A 22869-nucleotide genomic window follows, 5' to 3' on the forward strand; every position below is an offset into this window, starting at 1 on the left:
CGCCTCGCGCCTGCGGGGGCGCCCTGGCCCTCGAGCTGCCGGGGCGCACAGACCCGGTGCGGTCGTGACGCCCGGTGGGCGCTCTGTGACGTCGGTCTCTGCTCTCACTCTGTCTCCGATGGCAGTCTCCAGGGTCAGCGTCTTGGCATCTCTGTCAGCCGGCCTTCTGCGGCTGGGAAATGTTCATATATGGTGACGCCACTAACCCGGGAGAGAGGTCGGGACCCCGGGGGTCTGCGTTACTGGACTGACGTGCCGTCCGGTCTCCGGGGCTCTGCCCCAGAGGGAACTCCCTGGGAGGGAAAGATCCAGAGAGAGCCGGGCCTCCCTGCCGGATGGTGGCTATTTTTGTCTGCAGCAAGGCTCGGTCAGGACCCTGGAGAGTTTCCAGGGTCAGAGTGGGAACTGCCCCGTTCCCATGGCTCCTGGGTTCCAGGCTGTGCCTCCCGTCCCTCCCTGCCCCCTGCGTCGTGCCCCTGGCAGACCCAGCCAACCCGATGGGTGAGAACTGGTTACTGCTCATGTCGGGGGAGACCAGAGGAGGCTTGAGGCAAGGGCGGAGCCTCTCGGGGTCCGGGGCGGCTCGGCGTCCCTCACGCTGTCCACCCCGCCGGGGGCGACTGTGGGTTTCCTCGCCTCTGTCCCCAGCCCGAGTGGGAGCTCCCTGAGTCGACGCACAGTGTCCTCTCCATCTTTGCGTCCCGGGGTCTGGCGCAGAGATAGATGCCCAGTAAAGGTCCCAGTCACTGACCGACTCTGCCCGGTGAGCAAACACACACCCTCCAGCCCTGCCTTGTCCTCTCGGACCGGACGACAAGCCAGGACGAGGATCACGGTCTGTGGGGGGGGGGCGGGGATCCTTGGTTATTGAGCCTCCGCGAGCCTCGGTTTTCGCATCTGCAGGGCAGGGCGAGCGATGGCTGTCCTGCTCTCTGCCCCGTTCGAGCCCGCGCTGTCGCTGGTCTCATACTGACTGATGTCCCTGTTGCCCTCCGCTTCCCTTCAGAGCTCTCGCGCCCCAGCACCGCCTCGGGAGCCCAGCCCGCCTCGTCGCCCCGGTCCCCGCTGCCTGCCTGGCGCCATGAACTGCGTCCTGAACGGCGTCGTGCCCTTGGGGCTGCTGCTGCTGGTCTGCGGGGCCCAGGGCTTCTTCCTGCCCAACGTCACCCACTTGGAGGAGCTGCTCAGTAAATACCAGCAGGACAAGCCCCACTCCCGGGTCCGGAGGGCCATTCCCAGGTCGGACAAGGAGGAGATCCTCATGCTTCACAACAAGCTGCGGGGCCAGGTGCACCCCCCGGCCTCCAACATGGAGTACATGGTGAGTGCCGCGCTCCCGTGGGGGGGCCTGGGCTGCACCTGCTCTTGTCCCGAGGGCGGGGGCAGGGGCAGGCTCAGGGTCTCCTGGCGAGAGAGCGCCCCCCCCCCCCGCCTCCGTCCTTCACACCCAGACAGCGCTCGTGAGTTCCCCGTGAAGCAGCCCGGCCCGGGTCCCGCCCGTGGCTCTCCGCTGGCCCGTCCTCGAGGCCGTCTAAGGGCTGGGCTTTTGGTGAGCCCAGTCCCAGCTCCACTGCCTCCTTGCGTGTGGCCGTGATGTGTCCCCAGCCAGAGGGAGCCTCGGCCTCCACTTCGAGAGTCCCTCCTCTCACGGCTCTGGGACGGTGTGATGACGTCACGTAAAGTGCGGGCCACAGGTGCTCACCCCTGGGGCCCTGGTCACTGTTGTCACGCCGCAGCTTGGTCCCCGGCCGGTCTCGGGCCACCCTGCTCTGTCGGAGCAGCAGCGGGGGCCGAGTCCGTGAGAGATGGGGTGTGTGTTGGGGAGGGGGCTGGCAGACGGGGGACAGTGGAGGGTCCCCCGTGACCCTGGGGAAATCCGACACGGAGGAGTAGAAGGTTAGCCGGCTCTCCCAAGTCCGTGCCCCCAGCCCTGCCTCCCCGCCCACCTCTCCGTTCCTGCCAGCACCGCTTCCGGTCGCCCCAGCCCCATCAAGTAGCTGCTGCTGTCCTCCCATTTTACAGAGTAGGAAACTGAGGCCCCAGGTCAGAGCCGGTCGTGGCAGAACCGACTGCAGGACCCAGGCTCAAAGCCACCTCTCCGCACTCCGTTTAAACCCTGGCACCCGCACGGCCCCTGCCGGCATCCACGGCCTCTCCAGCATTTTCCATCCTCTGTGCCTGTCCCCCGACACCTCAACTAGCCCTGGGGCTTGTCACCTCCCATGTGGCCCCCGCTGGCCTGTCCTGAACCCTGCTTCCTTTTACCTTCCTGACATTCACGAGGTTTGTCTCCTGCCCAGAAGCCTCCGGGCCCCTGTGTGCCCAGGGTGGAGCCCACGTGCTCAGGCCTGGCACTCGGGGCCTCTGATCAGGAGCTCCTCTGTCCTGAGAGGCCATTCGGGGTCCCCCGAAGATGCTGCAGGCCCTCCGTCCCCCAGGAGTCTGGTCCCCACCTCATGCCTTATCCCGTCGTAAGCAACCGTCGCTCGGTACCCGGCTCGTCTCCCTCCCCTGGACTTCACCGTCCCTTTTCATGGCGCTTTGTGCCGTGACGTAGGAGGCCCTCGTGGTCAGGGGCCATCCCGCGTGCCTGCAGACCCCTCATCGTCACCGTCTGTGCCCTCCCGAGGTGGCCCATCCCCGGCTAGAGGGCACGTGAAAGGCTAGCCGTGTGGGCAGAGCACCCCGGAGCACGGCTGTCCTCTGGGAGTTTGTTACGAAACCATTTCTTTCTTCCCTCAAGAAAAGCACCCGGGCATTTACTCGGAAGGGGTTGTGCTAATCTTTGTTTTGTTTTGAGAGAGAGGGAGTGAGCCAGGGAGGGGCAGAGAGAAAGAGGGAGAGAGAGAATCCCAAGCAGACTCCACGCCGTCGGCACAGAGGCCGACACAGGGCTCAAACTCACAACCTGAGATCACGAGCTGAGCCAAAGCCAACAGTCGGCCACTTGAACGACTGAGCCGCCCGGGCGCCCCGGGGTTTGTGCTAATCTTAGGAGGAAGAGTGGGCACCCTTTCAAAATGCTGATGTATGAGACAGCCGATGCAGACCTTTTCAGGGTTAAAGCCGTCGAGAATTAGAGCGGATTTCTTTGTGGCTTTGGGTGTGGACTCTTCCCCATCCTTCCCAGGACCTGGTGGTTTGGCCTTGGTCCCTGTGGGGAAGGGACACTCTCTACCTCTCTGGATAGGTCAGTCTTCCTCCCGTGCCCCTCCCCACCCCAAGGCCCTGTGTGGTGCCCGCCAAGGAGCAGAGAATTTTCCTTGGCCTGAAGCTTGACTGAGCCCCAAACCCCCGGGATCCCGTCTGCTTCCTGCCTCCTTTTGGGAATAGGCTAGGTTTATGCTGGTCTTTTTGTCACTGCCCCGTGCTTGCCCAGGGGCCTTGTGGGAGATTCAGCGCAAGTGAGCAGGGCTTAGCTACGCAGCAGGGAGGGTCCCAGTGCAGCCTGGAACGGGCCTGCGTGTTCTCGTGTTTGTTTCCTCGCATGACTTCAGGATTGGAGCTGGGATCTGGGTCCTTGGGTCTACACGGCCTTTCAGGGAAGCTGAGCCTTCACGGGTGTGGTCGGGGCCACCTCTGAGCAGGGCCACGAGGCAGGGAAGGAGGCACGAGTCCCAGTCTCTCCCCGGTGCTGCCCCTCTGTGCATCCTGCTTCCACACAAACAAGTGGCAATAATTCGAGAAAACGTCTTGAAAATCTCGCTTCCGGCTCAGCCCTGCCTGCCGGGGCTTTGAGCTGCGGTCCCTTGAAATAGCCTCAGCATTGAAAGGTGGTTTTGTTTTTAAGTTTATTTATTTATTTTGAGAGAGAGAGGGGGGGGGGCAGAGATGGGATGGGGGAGGAGAGAAAAATCCCAGGCAGGCTCCACGCTGTCAGCACAGAGCCTGACGCGGGGCTCACGAACTGAGATCTTGACCTGAGCCGAGATCCAGAGTCCGATGCTTAACCCACTGAGCCAACCAGGTGCCCCGGAAGGTGGATTTTCAATCTCCAAAGAGTTAAGGCACCCTCTTTTGAGGTTTTATAAGTGGACAGTCTCCGGAGCCAGCCTTCCTGGCTTGGTAGCTGTGTGACTTCAGGCAGATTAGTTAGCCTCTCTGTGTTAACGTTTCCTGGCCTGCACTACGGGGGACGTAAAAGTCCCCTTTTCCTAGGGTGGTTGAGAAGAGTCAATGAGATGATGCATGAGGACTAAATGTGTGTTAACATATTGTTGCTATTATCAATCCCCCCCCCCCCCATCCCCAACCTTGGACGCCAGTTAAAGCTGGGTTGGTAAAGTTGTAACTTCCTGCTGTGTGACCTTAGGCAAGTTACCTAACCTCTCTTAGCGGCAAGGTTTTTGTTTTTTTGTTTTTTTGTTTTGTTTTTTTGTCTGCAGCGATGGGAAAATCAAACCTACCCCACGGGCTACTGGTGACAATGAAATAAGAAAATGGGGCTGATACTGTTCCCTGGCAAGTGCACTGCCCCGGGCGGGGGCAGGGTAGGTGCTTGAGAAAGTGAATTTCCTTTTTTTTTTTTTATTTTTTTTTTAAATTTTTTTTTTTCAACGTTTATTTATTTTTGGGACAGAGAGAGACAGAGCATGAACGGGGGAGGGGCAGAGAGAGAGGGAGACACAGAATCGGAAACAGGCTCCAGGCTCCGAGCCATCAGCCCAGAGCCTGACGCGGGGCTCGAACTCACGGACCGCGAGATCGTGACCTGGCTGAAGTCGGACGCTTAACCGACTGCGCCACCCAGGCGCCCCGAGAAAGTGAATTTCCTTAATACTCCTGTAGTGTTTACTGAGAGCCACCTCGCACCTCACCTGGGGGCTGGATGCCTGCTCGTTCAGCCTCCCCCCAAATCCTATTCCAGCAGGCACCAGCAGCCCCCCTACGAGATGGGGAAACAGAGGCCCAGAGAGGTGAAGCCACTCGTCCACGGTCACACAGCCAGCAAGGGGCAGCGCGGGGCCCCACACCCAGGTTCACGCGACACGAACACTCTCCCCGGTGCCCTCACGGCCCCGTTCTTTCCGTCTTTCTTCCGCCAGTCACCCCTTTGGGGGGTAAAGAGTGTTCACCTGTGTCCTTCCTTCCGCGAGACCTGGACGGGTCGGCGGGGCTCATCTTCAGCTGGGAAAGCACAGGCTGAGCGGGGGGTGAGGGGCAAGGTGGGGACTGGAGGGGACCCGCGAGGGCCTGCATTCACCCAGGCACGCGTGCGTCATGCCGGGGCGACCGTCGTGGCCTGCGACACCGCCGTGGCAGGGGGGCACTGAGCAGTAGACGGTGTCGCACACAGTCACAGCCTTGACTGCCAGCCCTGCGCCCCTCTGTTCGGGAAGCATCGTCCTGAGGCCCTACTACGTGCCGGGCACGGCCGGAGCCGAGGGGCGGTTGGGAGGTGAAGGGCAGGCCCCGGGAGGAGGCCTCGGATGCAGGGGCGGGGAGGGCTGGGTCCCCGTTTGGCCGCGGCCTGGTGCAGACCGCGTGTGGAGTCTGCCTGTCTCCAGCCAGAATTTCAGACGCCTTTGACCCCCGAGATCTGCCAGGCATGACCTCGCCCTCCCCGCGCGCCTCCCCGCTGAGCTGTAGAAGATGTTGTGGCCCCGGACCAAAGGCACACAGGGTTCGCGCCGCTCAGAATAAACAGTGAGCTTCTGAGAAGCTTCTGAGAAACCCCTCAGGGCGGGGTCCGCGCCTGCACAGGCTCCGCCCTGCCTCCCTGGGCTCCGGGAAGGACCTTAGCCGGCCGGCCGCTTCCAGAGAGGTCTCGGTGCGAGCTGCCACCCGTCCCCACTGTGTCCCCCCCACCCGGCGCATGGTGTCTGTTCCTTCCCGGAGCATTGGGTGGTCCACTGCTTGGAGAAGGAGTCACCACGTTTGGTTCCGTAGTGTATTTGGGAGGGGGTGACCCATAAATCCAGAAGGCGGGAAGAAGGTGGTGCCACATCATGGTACATTACGGGGGGGGCGGGGTCTCATGGGGGGAGCGGGGGCTCAGATCTGCTAAGGAAAGGGCATCAGCAGGCAAGTCACCCGCCCAAAGGCAGGCCCGTCCCCTGTTGACTGCGTGTGGACTCTGTGATGTCAGCTCCCGTCCCCCTTCGGGCCGTGCCTGGGCGTTGGAGAAGGACCCCGGGCAGAAGCGGCACAGCGCTCGGTGGGCACTAAAGGCAGGGCGCTGTCGGCAACAGAGGAGTCTGACGTCTGAATGCCCCTGGCTGTTCGCGACTCTGTGTCACTGAGGCTGGAAAGAGGTGGTAGGGCGGGAGGCCGGGGAGGCGCTCGGCTTGGCGGGGGTTCCGTACCGGGGTCCCGCAGCCTCGCGTTCCCGGCCACGTCCCGGGGCTCTGGCCGACGGTCTTTCAGTGATCATCTACTGTGTGCCAGGGGCTGGGGCTCTGCAGAGAGGGGACAGCCCCTGCCTGCCCCGCAGGCCGCTGTATCTGCCCGATGGCGGGGATGAGGCCAACGGCAGTTGGCAGAGGCCGGGAGGCCGTGCCACGGGCTTGCCCGGCGTCCCCGGCAAGTCCGAGCCCGGGCGGGAGCTGTGAGGACGGCCGGAGGCCCGGCTTCTCTGGGCTCCTGGCTGACCTGCTGCTCTCCCCTTGCCGGCTCAGGAACCCGTCCGACGTGTGCACAGAACGCGGTGTCCAAGGGGCTGAGCCCCGGCCCGCGGCTCCACCTGGGGCCCAAGTGGGGGTGTCGCCGCAGGCTCGGTCCTGACACCCGTGCCTGACTCTGGCCTCCCCCGTGCCCCCTCCCCCTGCAGACCTGGGACGAGGAGTTGGAGAGGTCGGCCGCGGCGTGGGCTCACGAGTGCATCTGGGAGCACGGGCCCACCGGTCTGCTGGTGTCCCTTGGGCAGAACCTGGCCGTCCACTGGGGCAGGTAAGAGCCGCCGCGGTCCCGCCCTCACTTGTGAACTGGCCGCCACGGTCCATTGTCACGTCCAGCCTGCTCGTCGGTCCAGACGCCGATCGCCGGGCTCGGGCTTTCTGGAGCCGGGCTCTTCCGTTCCGTGTCCTTGAAAGGATTCCTGAGGGAGCCGGCTGGGTGAGCTGGGAACGCGGGGACGTTGCTTGCAGGGACGGGCCAGAGGGTCTTCTCCGCCCTCGGATGTCTGAGTCCTGCTCATTCTCCAGGGCCAGCCAGGCTCCGCCTCGCGAGCGGCTGCCCTCCTCCTCCCCTCCTCGTCCGGGGCAGGCCGGCTCTCACGGCCAAGGCCCCCTTGCCTGGAGGAGGCTCTTGACGGTGGTCTGTTACATGTCGCCCCCTGGCCTCCCCGGGGTCAGCTGGGCGCACGGCCGAGCCCCTGCCCGGCTGACGGCTGGTTTCCTTAGAGGACGGGGCGGGGGTGGGGGGCGGGGAGCGTGTCTTCTGGGCCAGCGCAGACCCGCTGCCCAGCCGGACGATGTGCTGTGTCCCCAAGTCCTCCGGGCCCGGACCCAGAGCCAGCCAGGGGCTCAGGGCCCCCTTGGGCTTTGCCTCTACCGTTGACAAGTTGGACTGGACTTGAAGCGTCCCCTCGAAGGACGGGTCGGGGTTGGCCTGACTTGGAGCCCAGATGGTTCCCGGCTCTCACGTTCAGCGTGGCCACGAGCAGTACCCTTCCCTTAGGCCACGCGCTCTCCTGGGACAGAATCGGAGCAGGTGTCGCGAGGGGCCCAGACACGTGACTTCACGGAAGCGAATTCACACTTTTTTTTTTTTTGTCCTTGGGTGAATTCTGCTTTTGATAAAATCCGTCCTCCGATCGCACGAAAAGACAACGTCGACAGGGAGGAAGCCCTTCATCCCACGGCCCCGGCTCAGCCGCCCGCACTTGACTCTGGCGAAGCATCTGGCTGTGGGGGGCATATTTTTACACAGTCGAGGCGGTGGCCAGGACAGCTTTTCATCCTTTTTCCTCCCTCCTCAGACGACGTCAGGCAGGTTTTCTCTTCCGTAGCCGTCCCGGCTGTCGTCGCAAAGGCTGCCTTCGGGCCGCCCAGCGGACAGGCCCAAAGTGAGCCTCTCCATCCTGGGACCTAGCCTCCGCCGTAGCTGCATCAGACCCCCTGGGAGGTGTGACAGTGCAGAGGGCCCCTCCTCTGCACTCGCCCCTCCTGGGTGTGTCGTGCCTACCTGCCTTCCCAAAGAGCCCCTCGTTCTCTGGGACCCCGCGGCAGCCCGGCCGTGGTGCTCCGGGGAAACGGGCGGGCCAGAGTGTCCCTTCGCTCTGTGGCTGTGTGGCCGCGAGCGTCTTTTCCTACGTGGGCCCTCGGGAGAGAGGCCGTTTCCCCGGCCACGTCGCTGACCGCCACCATTCGCTGTGGGTTCTGACAGTGTTCCAAGACCTCCAACTGCCCGCTCACCGCGGGGCTCGTGGACGCGGCCAGAGCCCTCTTGTCTTTCCTCTTTATCGAACCCGCTTTGTTTAGACTTGCTGGTGACGGTGACTGGGGATTTACATCCAGTTTATTTTCTCTCCCGGTAAAATGATGCCAACCCAGCGGACGGAGCAGTGGCCAGCAAGGGTGATGACCGGGTGGGGACAGGCGTCCCCTCCCCCCGGGGGCAAGGGAGGGCTCGGGTGATAAAACCCTAAATGGGAAGTTCCCCAAAGGGTCTGCCCATGTGACTGCAGAGCTCTGCCTGCCGGTTCCTGTGTCTTGAATTCCTTTTCCGCCTCGTATCTGACTCCTGGGGTCCCTGGCAGGAGTGCGGCCAGCCGTGACCGCGTGGAAACGAGAGCCTCCGGGCTCTTTGGGGGTGCCAGGGACCCGCGCCCCCCCGTAGCCAGCCATCTCCCAGCTTTCAGACCTTCCCCGCCGCTGTGGATGTCCTGTCTGGGCCTTACCTGGATAGTTACTCACTGTTGTTCTCTGCACTGACCTTAAACGGACTCAACGCCTGAAATCAACTTGTGTTGTTGCTTTATTTTTTTTATTTTTATTTTTTAAGTTTATTTATTTTAGACAAAGACAGAGTGCGAGCATGTGCGGGGGAGGGGCAGAGAACGAGGGAGACACAGAACGGGAAGCAGGCTCCAGGCTCCGAGCTGTCAGCCCCAGAGCCCGACGCGGGGCCCGAACTCACGAACTGTGAGATCATGACCCGGGCCGAAGTCGGAGGCTTAACCGGCTGAGCCACCCCGGCGCCCCGTCAACCTGTGTTTTAAGCGACATCTGGGAAATGTGGGGCTCAGGGGCCACGTATATTTTCCCAAATGTACACTTGATTGTAACGTAAAGAATGGCTCGCTGGGGGCCGGGTGGACGTTTCCCGCACACATAGGTGGCATGTGGGCCCCCCAGGGACTCTCCTGGCCCCCAGGGGGACCCCGGGGGTACCCTTGCAAGGGGAGCCCTTGCAAGTCGGGGTTCTCGGCAGTGATACAGGCGCTGGGCGGGATCTGCGGCCCCTTGCCCGGAGCCTCCCCTCCTCCCGCCTGCCCGTGCGTGGTGGCGCTGGGAGCTGCGGTCTCTGTCTGCTGGGGGTGTGGGGGCCGGGACGTGACAGGCTGGTCTGCCCCCGCAGGTACCGTTCTCCCGGCTTCCACGTGCAGTCCTGGTACGACGAGGTGAAGCACTACACGTACCCCTACCCCCACGAGTGCGACCCCTGGTGTCCGGAGAGGTGCTCCGGGCCCATGTGCACCCACTACACGCAGGTAACGCTCCAGGCACCCCCCGAACCCCTTCACTCACCTGGCCGCGCAGGACCGCCACCCAGCCGGGAAACTCTGCGCTCTCGTTGCCGCAACTGTTTTCTTTGACGTGGCGTTAACTCCAGGTGTCGCCGGCGGGCCGGGCTGGTGTTTGTGACCCAAGTACGGAAGCTGAGAGTGTAACATAGGGATCTTCAGGGGGTGAGGGGAAAAAAAATCTGGTCCTTCCCCCCTTCACGTCATACCCCTTTAGCACCAGCAGCCTGTAGATCGAGGTCACGTCGTGTTGGCTCGTCCTTAACTCTGACACACGGGTGTCCTCTTTTCAGATAGTCTGGGCCGCCACCAACAAGGTCGGCTGTGCTGTGAACACCTGCCCGAGGATGAACGTGTGGGGAGATGTCTGGGAGAATGCGGTCTACCTCGTGTGCAATTACTCTCCAAAGTAAGAACACGTGACGTGGCTGGAAGGGCTGGGATGTGCTCGCCGGCCATGGAGGACCCAACTAAAATTGGCTTGAGTGGTGAAGTCTCTTCACGAGTTCACATAACGACACACCTAGCGATGGGTGCATCCGGCGTAGCTGAAAAGCGCCGCGGTATCGGCGAAGACTCAAGCTCTTTCTGTTTCCCGGCTGTGCTATCCTAGCCTCTTGCTCCCAATATGGCTGCAGAGCACCAGCCATCACATCCCCCCAAACTAAAGGGAAGAGAATGGTAGAAAAGGGCTTTCTCTCAGGCCTTCCTCACCCCCGGCCCACTTTCTCACGTCATTGGCCAGAACCAGGCCACTCACAGACGAGGGGGGCACAAGATTTCCCCAGCTGGCTTTAACCAATGAAATTGCCCTAACTTGTTTTGCTGGTCATCTGGGACCGTCTGAGCAAATCGGAAGTGGGAATAGCTGTTGACCGGCCAACCAGTGGGGTGTGCCATGGCAATTCTCTGGGTTTTTTTTCTTCTCTAAAAATACGCAGCGGACAGCATTCTAGCAACCAAAGTCACGCTAGACCTGGTTGTCGCATTTTTACGCTTCCCCTGCTGGGAAGGCCCGCGTGGCACCTCTGTGTGGCAGCCCCCTTCTTCCTCACGCCATGCTGATACCGTCGGCGTGCCACTGGTCCCTTCACTCATTCACCCCCTTTGCCCCTCAAATACGTGCCGATTCTCAGAGCACGATCTTCCCAGCGGAGAGCCCGCGGTTTGCACGCTGGCCACGGGGCTGGCCGCCACCCTCGCACCGAGCCGCGCACACGGTGTGCCCTTGGCGCGTGCTTGCTCCGTGACCGAATGCAATACAAATGACCTCACTTATTTGGTTTGGGCCGGGAGTGGCCACGAGGAGGCGGCAGGGGGCGGGGGGTGGGGGGCAGCACCGCTAAGGTCGGGAAGAAAATAGCCACTCTGGGTGAAAGCATCTGACACGCCCGTGCCGGCCGCGTCTCGGCAGCCCGCAGGCCTGAGGGCCGGCCGATTATGTCATCGCTGGGGGGAGGCGCAGGCCTGACAAAGACCAGTGATGGGCCCACGATGGTGGGACCCCCCCCACCGCAACCCCGGCCCGGTGGCAGGTGGCGGGTGAGGGATAATTCCATTTGACTGTTGATGTAAAAAAAAAAAAAAATCCACCAGAAGAACCTAGCAGAAAAAAGTGCTGCCTGTTTTTGGTTCCGGCTGTTTTTTTTTTTGTCGTTCTTTCCCCAAAAGGAATAACGTCTGTATGGCACACGCTAGTCTTTTTTTTTTTTTTTTAATAATTGACAGACCTTTATTTTTAATATTCCGTGTTCATGATCTGTCACATTAGGAAACCGGTTCAGGGTCCTCGGTGCCCACTAGTCTTAAAGTGTGTGGCTCGATAAATCCCACCGGTGTCTGTGTGGACCGGCCCGTGCGGGCGGCCGCCACCCAGTGCCAGGGGCTGGGGGCTCACATTCTAGGGGTTGTGCGCCCCGGGTCGAGGCTGGGTTCTGGTGATTCTCTTCCTCCCTGTGCCCTCATGTGGCGTCTCAGTGCGTGCACGGGGGAGAGGGGACCCTAGTGTCTCCTCTTATAAAGACTCGAGTCCTGGTGGCTCAGGGACCCCATCCTTGTGGCCTCGTTGAACCCCACTTCCCTCCTGGGAAGCCCCGTTTCCACACTGGGGGTGAGGGCCTCAATTAGCGGCCGGCGGGGAGGCAAACGTTCAGTCCGTATGATACGTCTACACCCATGGAACTAGCACCCAGCTCAGGACGGAGAGTGTTTTCAGGGGCCCAGGGTGTTCCCCAGAGGGCCCACCGTTCCGACATCCCTCCCCGTCGGTCAGTCTGTCTGGTTGGGACCCACACGGCAACGGGCCAGGCAGATGGGCTCTTTCGCGCCTGGCGTCTTCTGCTCAACACCGGGTGTTGGAGATTAATCCACAGTGTTGGCTGTTCAGCGGGCCTTTTTGATCGCCGCCTCGCACCCCGCGGCGTCCGCGGCCTCTTTCCTAAGAGTCCGAGCCACTGGCCATTCAGGACGCCGACCCGGGCGCCAGACCCGGGGGTGGCTGACAGGGTGGGCTCGGGGGTGGTGTTTGGGCAGAAGCGGGGGATCCTGAAACCTGATGGCCTCGTGTGTCAGGGGGGACGCTTACTCCAAGGACCTGTTGGCGGAGTAAGACCATCGTCCGCCCGCAGGACGGTGGCCTAGGACCTGGCACCCAGCCATCAGGCCATAAACGTTAATGGTTTGTCTTTGAGGAAATGTGGAACCCTAGATGGGGGGCAGACTTGGCTGGTGGGGAGGGACGAGCCCATCTGGGGGCCAAAGACTGCGACGAAACCTCTGCCAACTTTTGAGAAGTGGCTTAAGAGGGGGACCTCAGAAGCTTCCCAGCACCAAGGTGTTGGGGCCTGGGTAGGGGGTGGCCCACGGCGTTCAGAGTCGCGTAGGGCAGGACACGGGCAGGTGTGGGGCCGAAGGGGTATGTAGACGCGCACACTGACGTGACAGAACACGACTGGGATTCTTCTAGAATTTTCTAGACTCTTTGCAGCTGCCCAGAAGCCTACGCCCTCCTTCCTCCCCCGGACAGCCTGGGAGAGGGGAGAGGGGGGCGCCCCAGGCCCTGGGGTGGTGGCCCCCCCCCGATGGTGTTTCTGGTCTGTCCGCAGGGGGAACTGGATTGGAGAAGCCCCCTACAAAACCGGCCGGCCCTGCTCCGAGTGCCCGCCCAGCTACGGAGGCGGCTGCAGGAACAACTTGTGTTACCGAGGTAGGTCGTGACCCCCGGGAGCGCCTTTCTGCTCCCATCCGGGATACGACACGCAGACCTGGCGGGATGGAGGTCTAGCGGGGTCATTGCCACGAGCAGTGATGTGTGTCTTCCCAGGGGAATGGCTGATGCCACGGGGCTTACCGCGGGGGCATTGACTGTCATCCGGCGGGGCTGGGGATGACAGCCTCCTGAGCAGTGGCCCCTGAGGAGGGAGATGCAGCCTCGGGGCGAGAGCGGGAAGCGGAGCACACACTTGTGCCTGGAGCTGTGAGGACCGTGTGGTCATGAGCCGGGAGAGAGAAAGGCTTGCCAACTGCAGTTTCTCCTGCTGGCCCGTCCCTCTTCTCTGTCTTCGGGGCTCCACACCTTTGTCTTTAGGGAAACCCCCCTGGGTGTCCCCGCTCGGAGTCCTGCACTCACGAGCCTCGCACACCGGCTTTGAGAATAGCCCGCCCGCCGCATTCCAGCAGTGGGACCCTGGGCAGGCTGCCTCCCCTCCCTGAGCCTCAGTCTCCCTGCCTGAAAGTGGGGGTCACGGCGGTACGAGAAAGCGGGCGGGGGCTGGCACTCGGCCCCGACCGGCCTTCCCCGTGTCCCTGGCAGGCAGGGCCTGTGGCCGCACTCCAGTCACCCCAGCAGGGGTGAGTCCCCCGTCGTCCTGAGGGCTGATTTGGGGAGCGTGAGGGAGGGTCGCTCTTGGCCTCTTGGCTCTCCCGCTGTTCTTTGCGGAAACCGGATCTCATCACAGGGCTGTTCTCAGAGCACTGTTCTCGGAGCCCCTCCGTGAGGGGCGCCAGGGGCCCTAGCCACAGCCGCCTGGGCTGGGGGGGGCATCTGTGTTGTCACTGGCGGTGCGCGCTCTGGCGTACCGCTGGCTTTCTTTGTGCCTCAGTTTCCCCAGCTGTAACAGCGACAGATTCCTTCTGTGGCGGTTTGCTGGGAGGAAGCAGAGAGAGGGACGGGAGCTCCTTCCCGCCAGCCGCCGGCACGTGATGCTCAGCGAACGGGCCCCTTACCCCTCGGAGAAGTAGTGGGCAGGTGTGGTGGCACTCCCTACCTTGCGTGGGGTCCGACCTTTTTCCTGGAGACACAGCTCTGGCGTCCCACCTCCTCCAGGGAGGCTTCCCTGATGACACAGGCAGTGCACCTGCTTCTGCAGTCTTACTGTACGGGGACCCCTCGTGAACCCTGGTCACCTGTTGTTACAGCTGCCCGTTCACCCTGGGGCCTCCAGGGTCCTGTAGCAGATGTGTTCTGAATACATATGTCCCCGGTACCCCCAGAGGGTCATTTCCAAAGAGCAAACGCACACAAAGGCACCTTAGATGCTCGGTTACCCACCCAATGAAGCCTTTGTACTCGTTTCTTTATTTTTGGTGGAAGACGCCCAACTTCCCTTGGCAGGACTCGCCGTTTCCACAGCCAACCACGCAGAAAGTCTCCTCTAAAGCAGCTTATCTGCGTAAGCTACTTAATAAGCGTTTATTGAGGGTGCCTGGCAAGGCCTTGACCTATAATGGTAGATGGAGCGGGGATGCAGATAGACTGTGAGAGAAGTTTCCGCCCCTCCAGCCTGAAACCGGGACCCTGTGTGGCGACCAAGGACATGGGCTTCACGGAAGGACAGTGTGACCCTCAGCTGTGTGAGCTTGGGCGGGTCGCTTAGCCTCTCTGAGCCTCGGTTTTCCTGTCTGTGAAATGGGGCTGATCATGCCTCCTGGGGAGACGGGACCGCACACCGAGGAAGGGCCGAGCCGGCGGGCGGTCACACGGTTTGTGTTCAGAAGACGTTAGCCGTGAGCTCTGTCCCTACCTACGGAGGAAGCTGCGGGAGGACGTAGGCCCAGCCGTGTGCCCTGAACCCCCAGGGCTGGACAGCGTGCGCCATAACCTTGCAGTGAACTTGGGCACGGAATTTCCCCAGTCCTGTGCTGCTCTACGCGGGGCACCTTAATTAGGATGTGCTCAAATACAGCCTGTCCTCTGGGTAAGCGCACCTCTTTTCATGTGTGCGTCTGAGGGCGAGGACTGTCTGCCCATTTGCTTAAATAGTGAGGCCTCAAATGCTTCGGATGCTCTAGCAAACTATATTCGGCTGAATAAAGCCACGATTATGAGGTATAAAAATCCTACAGGCCAGTGGAAGAAACCCCGGCTCATTCCCGAGATAGCTCTGGCTTTCGGTTGAAGGGCCAACCTGAATAGCGACATTGACGGGAACAGCGGCCAGACGCAGAGGCAAACCCGGGGTCTTTGTAAAAAGCCGTCACCGATAGCTTTTGGCTACAAGTGGCGAATTCCAGAATTCCCATCTTGAATGTCTCTGAACTCAGCCGGGACTTTCTTTCTTTCTTTCTTTTTTTTTTTTTCCTCTTTTTCCCCCCAAGAACTCAAAGACACACTTCTTTTAAGACTTAGCTCATCCTTCATTCAGCAGATTTTTTGGGCAAAATTGTGCAGAGCCGGATGTCCGTTGTGGGGTGGGGGGTTGGGGGGGCAGAAACAGGCTGGCTTGCTCCTGGCCCCAGGGAGTTTCCAGGTGGTGGTGACATCGCACCTGTGAACAGAGCTCTCATTAGGATAGCACCCCGGCTCTGGACCTAAATCTGCACCCCCCCCCCTTAAATCCCACCCGCTCTCCTCGCCTGAGGGACCGGCCAGGGAGACAGGTGCAGAGCGCCCCAGCCTTGAAAAGCAGGGGACACTTTGCCCCTCGTTTGCATGCTTGTTTTGCTTAGCTCCAGGACACTTGGTTCCCCCTTTGGAGAAGAGAGGTCGCTGTTCCTCAGGAATGAGGCGAGGGGGTTCGTGAGCACTCGCCAGGACTTGAATTTCAATCCGGTGCCACAGAGAGGCCGGGGAGGCCTCGAATGTCATTGTCACTGGGCGGCGGGGGGTGGGGGGTGGCTCCAGAGCTGGAAACTCTGGTCCACGGACGCCCCTGGGGGACCGGTGTGCACGCTGTGAAGGTGGGAGGGCTTCCCCGGCAAAGGCACGCACGCATCAGTCGGCCCTTGACAAGGCCGCTCGAGGAAATAAAACTGGCAAGACTTTTCTGCGCCTCGGCTGGAGTCCACCCTTTGGGACCGTGGCACCGTGGCGGCCTGAGGGTGGTTCTGAGGAGTGGCTCGCAGTTGTCTTTCAGGATGCAAACTCGAAGGTGCACCTGATCCTTAGGAGAAATGGAATTTGTGTGGCCAGTGAGCGTGTTTGAAAACTCGGGGGTCGTGGTCGAGGTTGGAGAAGCGACGGCAGCGGGGTGACGTAACTCTGCGTTTAACCCGGAGATGGGCTAACTCAACCCAGCTTCGGCTCTGAATGTGGAAAAGCTGGCCGTGAGCGCCGGGCAGGGAAGCTTCGGTGCCCGAAAGCCCGAAAGCCGCGGTTGAGCAGGGACTCACAGGCGAGCGGAAGGGAGCAGACCCTGCCGGTGGCCAGGCCCAGCGCGGTCCGAGGACAGCGACGCGGGGCCCCGTGCGCCACGGATGAGGAAGGCCCCTCCCCCAGGGAGAGCCCCAGGGGCCACAGGGAGCTCAGGGGAGACCGTGCCAGCTTGGGCTCGGACGGGGAGGCGGCCCCCCGAAGCCACGCCCTCGGGCAGGTGGTGGCGAGCGGGAGGAGGTAGGACAAGGAGCCAGTGTGACCACCCGGGTGCGGGCACTGGGGTTCGCACCTCTGGTCGCGGCTGCCCCCGGGTCCAAAGCAAACACGGCGAGCAGAGAGCCGGCCGCCTCGCCTGGGCGGGTGGGATGCCCCCTGGCCGGCTCGGTGCTGCCGTGGAACTTTCTCTCTGCTGCTGAAACGAGTCTTTGTGAAAGCGAACCGCAAGCAAGTTCGGTTTCCCGGTTGCCGTTTCCGTGCGCCCCCCCCGCCCCCCGCCCCCCCGCAAAGTGCAGTTTTGTGGCATCCTTCGTGTTGTCTGTCTCGCCCCCGCCCCCGCCGTGAAGAAGAGACTTTCGTCCCCAAACCCGAAACGGACGAGATGAACGAGGTGGAGGTGGCTCCCGTCCCGGAAGAGAAGCACGTCTGGGTCCAGCCGAGGGTGACCAGACCCACGAAGCCCAAGAAAGCGGCCGCGGTGAACTACATGAGTGAGTGGGGGCCGCCTCTGCGGGGGGGGGGGGGCCAGGAGGGGCGCCGCGGGGCGGGGAGGGCTCCGAGCGGGCAGACAGTGGGGACACAGGGCGGGTCTGGGTACAAACGCGCCGCCCCGAGACGTTTTCCAAAAAGGATACTTTTAAGTCATTTCCAAAGCAAGCATTATGGGAGTGGTGCTTGGGGGGCCTTTCCCGCCAGGCAGGTATTTCGAGGTGAGGCCTTGCCTTTTCAGCGGGGGGGCCTGGGCTGAAACTGGGTCCCCCTGGAGGTGCCGGCAGGGCAGGCATCCGGGCCCGGCTCTGGTGGCTCGGACCCTCGCTGGCCCCTTCGAGACTTGGTTTGCTCATCCATAAAAGGGGACAGTAAGGCCCATGTGGGGTTGCTTCGAGCATCCTTTGCAGTAATGGGGGCCACCCAGTGTCAGCTCTGAGGTCATCACCGCAGTGCCACCCGCGCTCCCCCCAAGACTCCTGGAAGTCCCCAAATGCAGGGTATCGTCAGGCTTTCCCCTCTCCTGCCCCTCGATGCCCTCACCTGCCCTGGCTGGAGCTCAGCGCTCCATTTCCCCAAGGTAGCGCCTTTCCTGAAGGTTCGGGGCTCTGGAGGGGTGTTTTCTCATGAGCACAACACAGGCCTGGGCCGTCCACTCATGGTTCTCTGCTTCCCCCTAAGCCGGTTCCATTAAGAAAATGATAATTTAACATTACAAAATAAATGTCTTTTTTTGTTTTAAATAAGAGAGACAAATCAAGAAACAAAATTTTTTTAAAATGTTTATCCGCTTTTGAGAGAGAGAGAGAGAAAGAGCGTGAGACCAGGAGAGGGGCAGGAAGAAAGGGAGAGACAGAATCCCAAGCAGACTCCACGCTGCCAGCGCAGGGCCTGACATGGGGCTCGAAACTCACAAACCGTGAGATCGTGACCTGAGCCGAAATCAAGAGTCAGATGTTTAACCGACTGAGCCACCCGGGCGCCCAAATAATAAGTCTTTTTGACACACTCTGACCCCACGCCAGGATTCTGACGTGTCCCTGTAAGACAGACAAGAAAGTAATGCTCGACAGAAGTTGTCTTGGCTGGAGAAGGCCTGTAAGTCCCACCCTCCAGAACCTTCTGGGGCTTCAGGGCACTTGGTGTGTATCAGGCCCCCCCTCCAAAGCCACATGCACGTTCTCAGTTAACGCTGACAGAACAGCACCCAAGGTCCTATCCCCACTATCCGTATGCGGACACACCCTCACGGAGGGGAAGGAACATATCCAAGGTCACACTGCTTCTCTAAAGGGGCAGGTTGGGGGGCGCCTGGGTGGCGCAGTCGGTTAAGCGTCCGACTTCAGCCAGGTCACGATCTCGCGGTCCGGGAGTTCAAGCCCCGCGTCAGGCTCTGGGCTGATGGCTCAGAGCCTGGAGCCTGTTTCCGATTCTGTGTCTCCCTCTCTCTCTGCCCCTCCCCCGTTCATGCTCTGTCTCTCTCTGTCCCAAAATAAATAAAAAACATTGAAAAAAAAAATTTAAAAAAAAAATAAAGGGGCAGGTCGGGGATTGGAACCTCACAGCTGAAGCATGCAGCCAGTGGGCACTGCTCCTGCTCAGGTTGTGGCACGGACGCCAGAGTGTTCCAGAAAGTTCTTCGGAGTGGGGGGTGGTGTCTGTTAACTCAGACCGATCCCCCTGCTTCTGTGACGTGTATTTCCGCACTTCTCTCCTAGCCCAAGTTGTCGGCTGTGACACCAAGATGAAGGACAAGTGCAAAGGGTCCACGTGCAACAGGTAAGGCCCGGCCGCACCCCTCTCTGGCCGACGCCTGCACCCCCTCCGAAGCGTGTGCCGCGGTCACGGGCCACGTCGTGATCAGTGCGTTGCCGGCCAGCCGGGCCGAGCCGGGTAGAGACTCGGGGGAAAATGCCCTCCTCTACTCTTGGCACAACGGTTGTGCCGGGTCGAGCGGGATGCTAGGCGGGCTCGTTCCCTGTCATAGGCTAGACCGGCTCAGAGCTCCCTCTGACTGCCACCGTTTAGTGCCTAGACCCGAGCTTCTCGGCCTCGGCACTCCTGACGTTGAGGGCCAGATCATTCTCTGGGGCGGGGCTGTTCTGTGCACTGGAGGGCGTCGAGCAGCACCCTGGCCTCACCCCCCTGGCTGCCGGGAGCACCCCCACCCCCGACTGGGATGCCTAAAAATGGCCCCAGAAACTGCCCCACGTTCCCTGAGGGCTAAAATCGGTCCCGGTTGATAGCCTTTGACCAGGGAGCTGGCCCAGGCTCCCACCGGGTGTCCTCTCACCTGGACGAATATTCCAGTGAAGTGTTTCACGTCTCGTGGGGAGGACGGGCCCGAGTGACGGATGCTCTGGGTCCTTGGTCCAAAGAGAATCCCCAGGCTGTGGATGTGCCAGGAGCAGATGCGCCGTAGACACGGAGCTCGTGCATGGCCGGGGCTCCGTTCCACCTGCTGCGCGAAGGGGGTCGCGGGGTGGCCCGGGTCCCGTGCAGAGCAGGGGCGGGCGGGGGCCGTGGGAGGACATGTGTGAGCCGGCGCTGTTGGCCGCGGGCAGATCCAGCTGCACGGCTGTGAACCCGAGTCCCCGCTGGAGTCAGAGCCACCAGGATGTTCCCCGGCAGTTGAATGAATCCGTCCGGCTGATGGGCTCACTTCGTGTTGCGCACTCAGACGCTGAGGAACGATTGCCAGGAAGGCCGGGCTTGGGTCTGGCGAGGCGGCAAGCGGCCACCACGTGCCGCGGGGTCACGCGCAACCCCAGGCTCGTGGCTGGAAGCCCGTGTCGGTGGTGGAGCCCACCCGCCTCGTCCGCCTGTGGCTCCCGGCGACCGTTCCCCTGAACGCGAATCGTGCTGTTTAGTGCGCACACCAAAATGAGAAGGTAGCAGATCCTGCCTCGAACCCTGGCGACTCGGAATTCGGTGTGCCAGGAGGAGGCTTCGCTCGGGCTTTGGCAGGAGCATTAGGAAGTGGCCCCGGGGCATCCCAGGGCAGGGTGGCTCGAGGGCCAGCAGGTGCCGAAAACGTCAAAGCAGTCGGGTCGTCGGTAGATGAGCAAATGCGGCAACCACGGGTGCCAGAATGACCCGGGCACGGCGTGAGGGCACATTTGCGTGGCCCTGGGGTGACGTGCTTTTCTGTACCGCGTAGCGTAGTCCCTTTGCGGTGACGTGCTTTTCTGTACCGCGAGCTCGTGAGGAAAACATCATGCCAGAGTCATCAGTGGGAAAAAATGACGAGGTTGGAGAACATCCGTCAGATAGCCTCGAGAACGTTCCAGAGTCGGGGGTCGATGGGACCCTCTGCAAGCAGGGAGAAGGCAGGGGTCCGGCCACACGAAGGCCACTAGAGGCCTCTGATCAGGAGTTACGACTCCCCCCACCTGCAAACACAGGAGCGTCCACGGTTCGCCTCCTGGAAGTCAGCCCATCCCCTGGCTCATCAGTTTTCTGTCCACGGTGCTTTTACAATCATAGTATTGACCGGGCCTCCCCCCACCTCCCCCGACTTTAAAAAGTATTCACGTGTATCGTCAGTAATTCAGGAAAACACCACCAGCACCAGAGTTTAGAGAAAAAAACTAAAGATGCCCCGCCTTTCCGCGATATCCGTAGAGATTTGATGTAGCTTCCCTTCCGGCCTTTTTTCTGGGCACCGGGAGGCTCCCACAGCTAACGCCCCTCATGTGCTACTGTTTTCATTTAAGATTTTCCGAAGTCACATGTTTTCCAAAACCCTCATTTCTCGCGGATGCATCATACCCTAACGTACGACCGCACAAAAATGTGTTAGGCCGTCCCTCCGACGGTGCTGGCTTCTTCCTGGTCTTTCAACGATTCCAGACCTTTGGTGCAGTACGTGGGCCTGACTTTCCGACTTCTGGCCTGGGCTACGCGCTTACAAGGAAAACTTAAGAATTGAAGGATAGGCATTTTTAAGGCTTTCTGGAAAGGTGCATTTTCCTGGGCAAGAACACCATCGTTGAATTTTATCCTATCTAAAAAGAAAAAAAAAACCCTTGGAATCTGACACCTAGAAAGAGGCTTGTCCTTTCCATTTGCGCCTTCTATGATGACTGATGTTTGAGGATTTTTGTTTTGGTGCCTTTGAAACCGCTTGGTTTTCTTCCGTGAATTGTCCATCAGTTGGCGTCTCTGCCTTTGACATGAATCTTTTTATTATTTTTTCTAATGTTTATTTTTGAGAGAGAGAGTGTGAGCGGGGCAGGGGCAGAGAGAGAGGGAGACACAGAATGGGAAGCAGGCTCCAGGCTCCGAGCCGTCGGCACAGAGTCCGACGCGGGGCTCGAACCCACGAACCGTGAGATCCCGACCTGAGCTGAAGTCGGACGCTGAATGGACTGAGCCACCCAGGCACCCCCTCCCTATAACATGAATGTTAAACACATGAAAACGAGGTCAAATTGAATCCACAATGGTGTTCCCGTGACTATGAACTTCACCTGGGTCTCCCGTGACTCCCTTGAAAACCCCTGAGTCTGCTTCTCCCTGGTGTCCGTAATAGAAGTTCCAGAGGAGAAGAACCCCGATGAATTCCTGGTGGGATTTCATCCACACACGTTCACCTGTGGGAATCATTTGCTTTCTTCTCCATCAGGTACCAGTGCCCAGCGGGCTGTCTGAGCAGCAAAGCGCAGGTGTTCGGAACTCTCTTTTACGAAAGCGTAAGTGGCCCGTGTGGACTCCCAGCGCGTTTGGAACGGAGGTTGCTGGTTTTGGCCCGAGGCGATTTTTTTCCTTCCACCCCCTCCATCCCAGAGCTGATGTGCGCCTGTCTCCGGGCTCACAGACTAGTAAAGCCACTTTTGGGACCCGGGGTGGACCCTCGTGAAGGTCAGTCTCCATGTTAGACCGAGCGTTAATATGCCTCACTGCGTGGGGAGAAAGGGCCATTTGTCACCGTTCTTAGTTTGTAAAGCACCTCGGATGGGTTTTCTCAGATAAGCAACCCAGGAACAAAGACGTGTTCTGGGGAAAGGCGGGAGTTAGAAGCGGGGTGAGCGTTGGCCCGGCGTTTTGGCTTTTTGTGGCTTGGGGGCAAAACCTTGGGCATCTCCAAAGCAGACTGGACAAAGGTGAATTCAGACGTACTTGCCGTCTCCCTTCCCGCCCCCAGTCGTCCAGCATATGCCGGGCCGCCATTCACTACGGGATCCTGGACGCCAAAGGTGGCCTGGTGGACGTCACCAGGAACGGGAAGGTCCCCTTCTTCGTCAGGTCTGAGAGAAACGGCGTGGAGTCTTTGAGGTAACTGTCCCGTGCTCAGGATTCCTTAGCTTTTCTTTTTTTTTTTTTTCCTGGTTATGAAAGTATTGTCGAAATTTTGAAAAGTACCGAAAGATATGAAGAAGCAGGGAAACAAACTGTCACGGTGAACTTGAACGCCGTAGCTCAGACATCACCCCGTAGGCGTTTCACCACCTCTCACCCGCGTGGGTTTTTCTGGGCGTGTGTTTAAGTGTTTAATTCGGCTGAGTTTCAACTCCTGCTTTTCCTCCCATCCTTGGGTTTAGAGGCTGACTCTTGACAGACCTGGTGCCCCCGCCCCTGCTCTGTGACCTTGGGCGGGTGTCTTCATCCCTTCTGGGTGACGGCGTCTCGCTGGGGAAAGAGGGCCATGCTAGGACCTGGCTGGTCCACACGGGTGCAGGCAGCCAGTTTTTCCCACAGTCGCTAGGAAAGATCTGTCGCCCCTGGAAAGGCCCCTCGCGCCCGGGAGTCCCCTCCCCCCATCCAGGACACCTAGAGCCTGGCCCAGCAGGGACACCGGGGCCCCTGCCCCAGCTCCCTGCGTCCCTGGGCCACGGTGCCTCGCATCAAGAGAGCCTCCCTGCGTCAGGACCCGTCCCACCTCTGC

The 22869-nt window shown here is 60.6% G+C and overlaps 1 protein-coding gene across 2 annotated transcripts in view; it reads left to right on the forward strand.

Annotated features, from left to right (window-relative positions):
* CRISPLD2 (cysteine rich secretory protein LCCL domain containing 2) overlaps window positions 1–22869 on the forward strand; it is a 124555-nt gene that overhangs the window by 13668 nt on the left and 88018 nt on the right. For both annotated transcript variants that reach the window (XR_006961922.1, XM_047078855.1), the window contains exons 2-10: window positions 1007–1321; window positions 6770–6888; window positions 9520–9652; window positions 9979–10094; window positions 12790–12890; window positions 16841–16984; window positions 18701–18761; window positions 21610–21676; window positions 22129–22259. Coding sequence is in view for 1 of the 2 variants with exons in the window: in XM_047078855.1 (XP_046934811.1) it covers window positions 1082–1321; window positions 6770–6888; window positions 9520–9652; window positions 9979–10094; window positions 12790–12890; window positions 16841–16984; window positions 18701–18761; window positions 21610–21676; window positions 22129–22259 (1112 nt within the window). In the remaining variant the exon portion in view is untranslated. The remainder of the gene's footprint in view (window positions 1–1006; window positions 1322–6769; window positions 6889–9519; window positions 9653–9978; window positions 10095–12789; window positions 12891–16840; window positions 16985–18700; window positions 18762–21609; window positions 21677–22128; window positions 22260–22869) is intronic.

The sequence above is a fragment of the Lynx rufus genome, unplaced genomic scaffold (genome assembly GCF_022079265.1).
Source record: "Lynx rufus isolate CCGP_SWC_20201006 ecotype Redwood Valley unplaced genomic scaffold, mLynRuf1.p SCAF_16, whole genome shotgun sequence".
Classification (NCBI taxonomy): domain Eukaryota; kingdom Metazoa; phylum Chordata; class Mammalia; order Carnivora; family Felidae; genus Lynx; species Lynx rufus.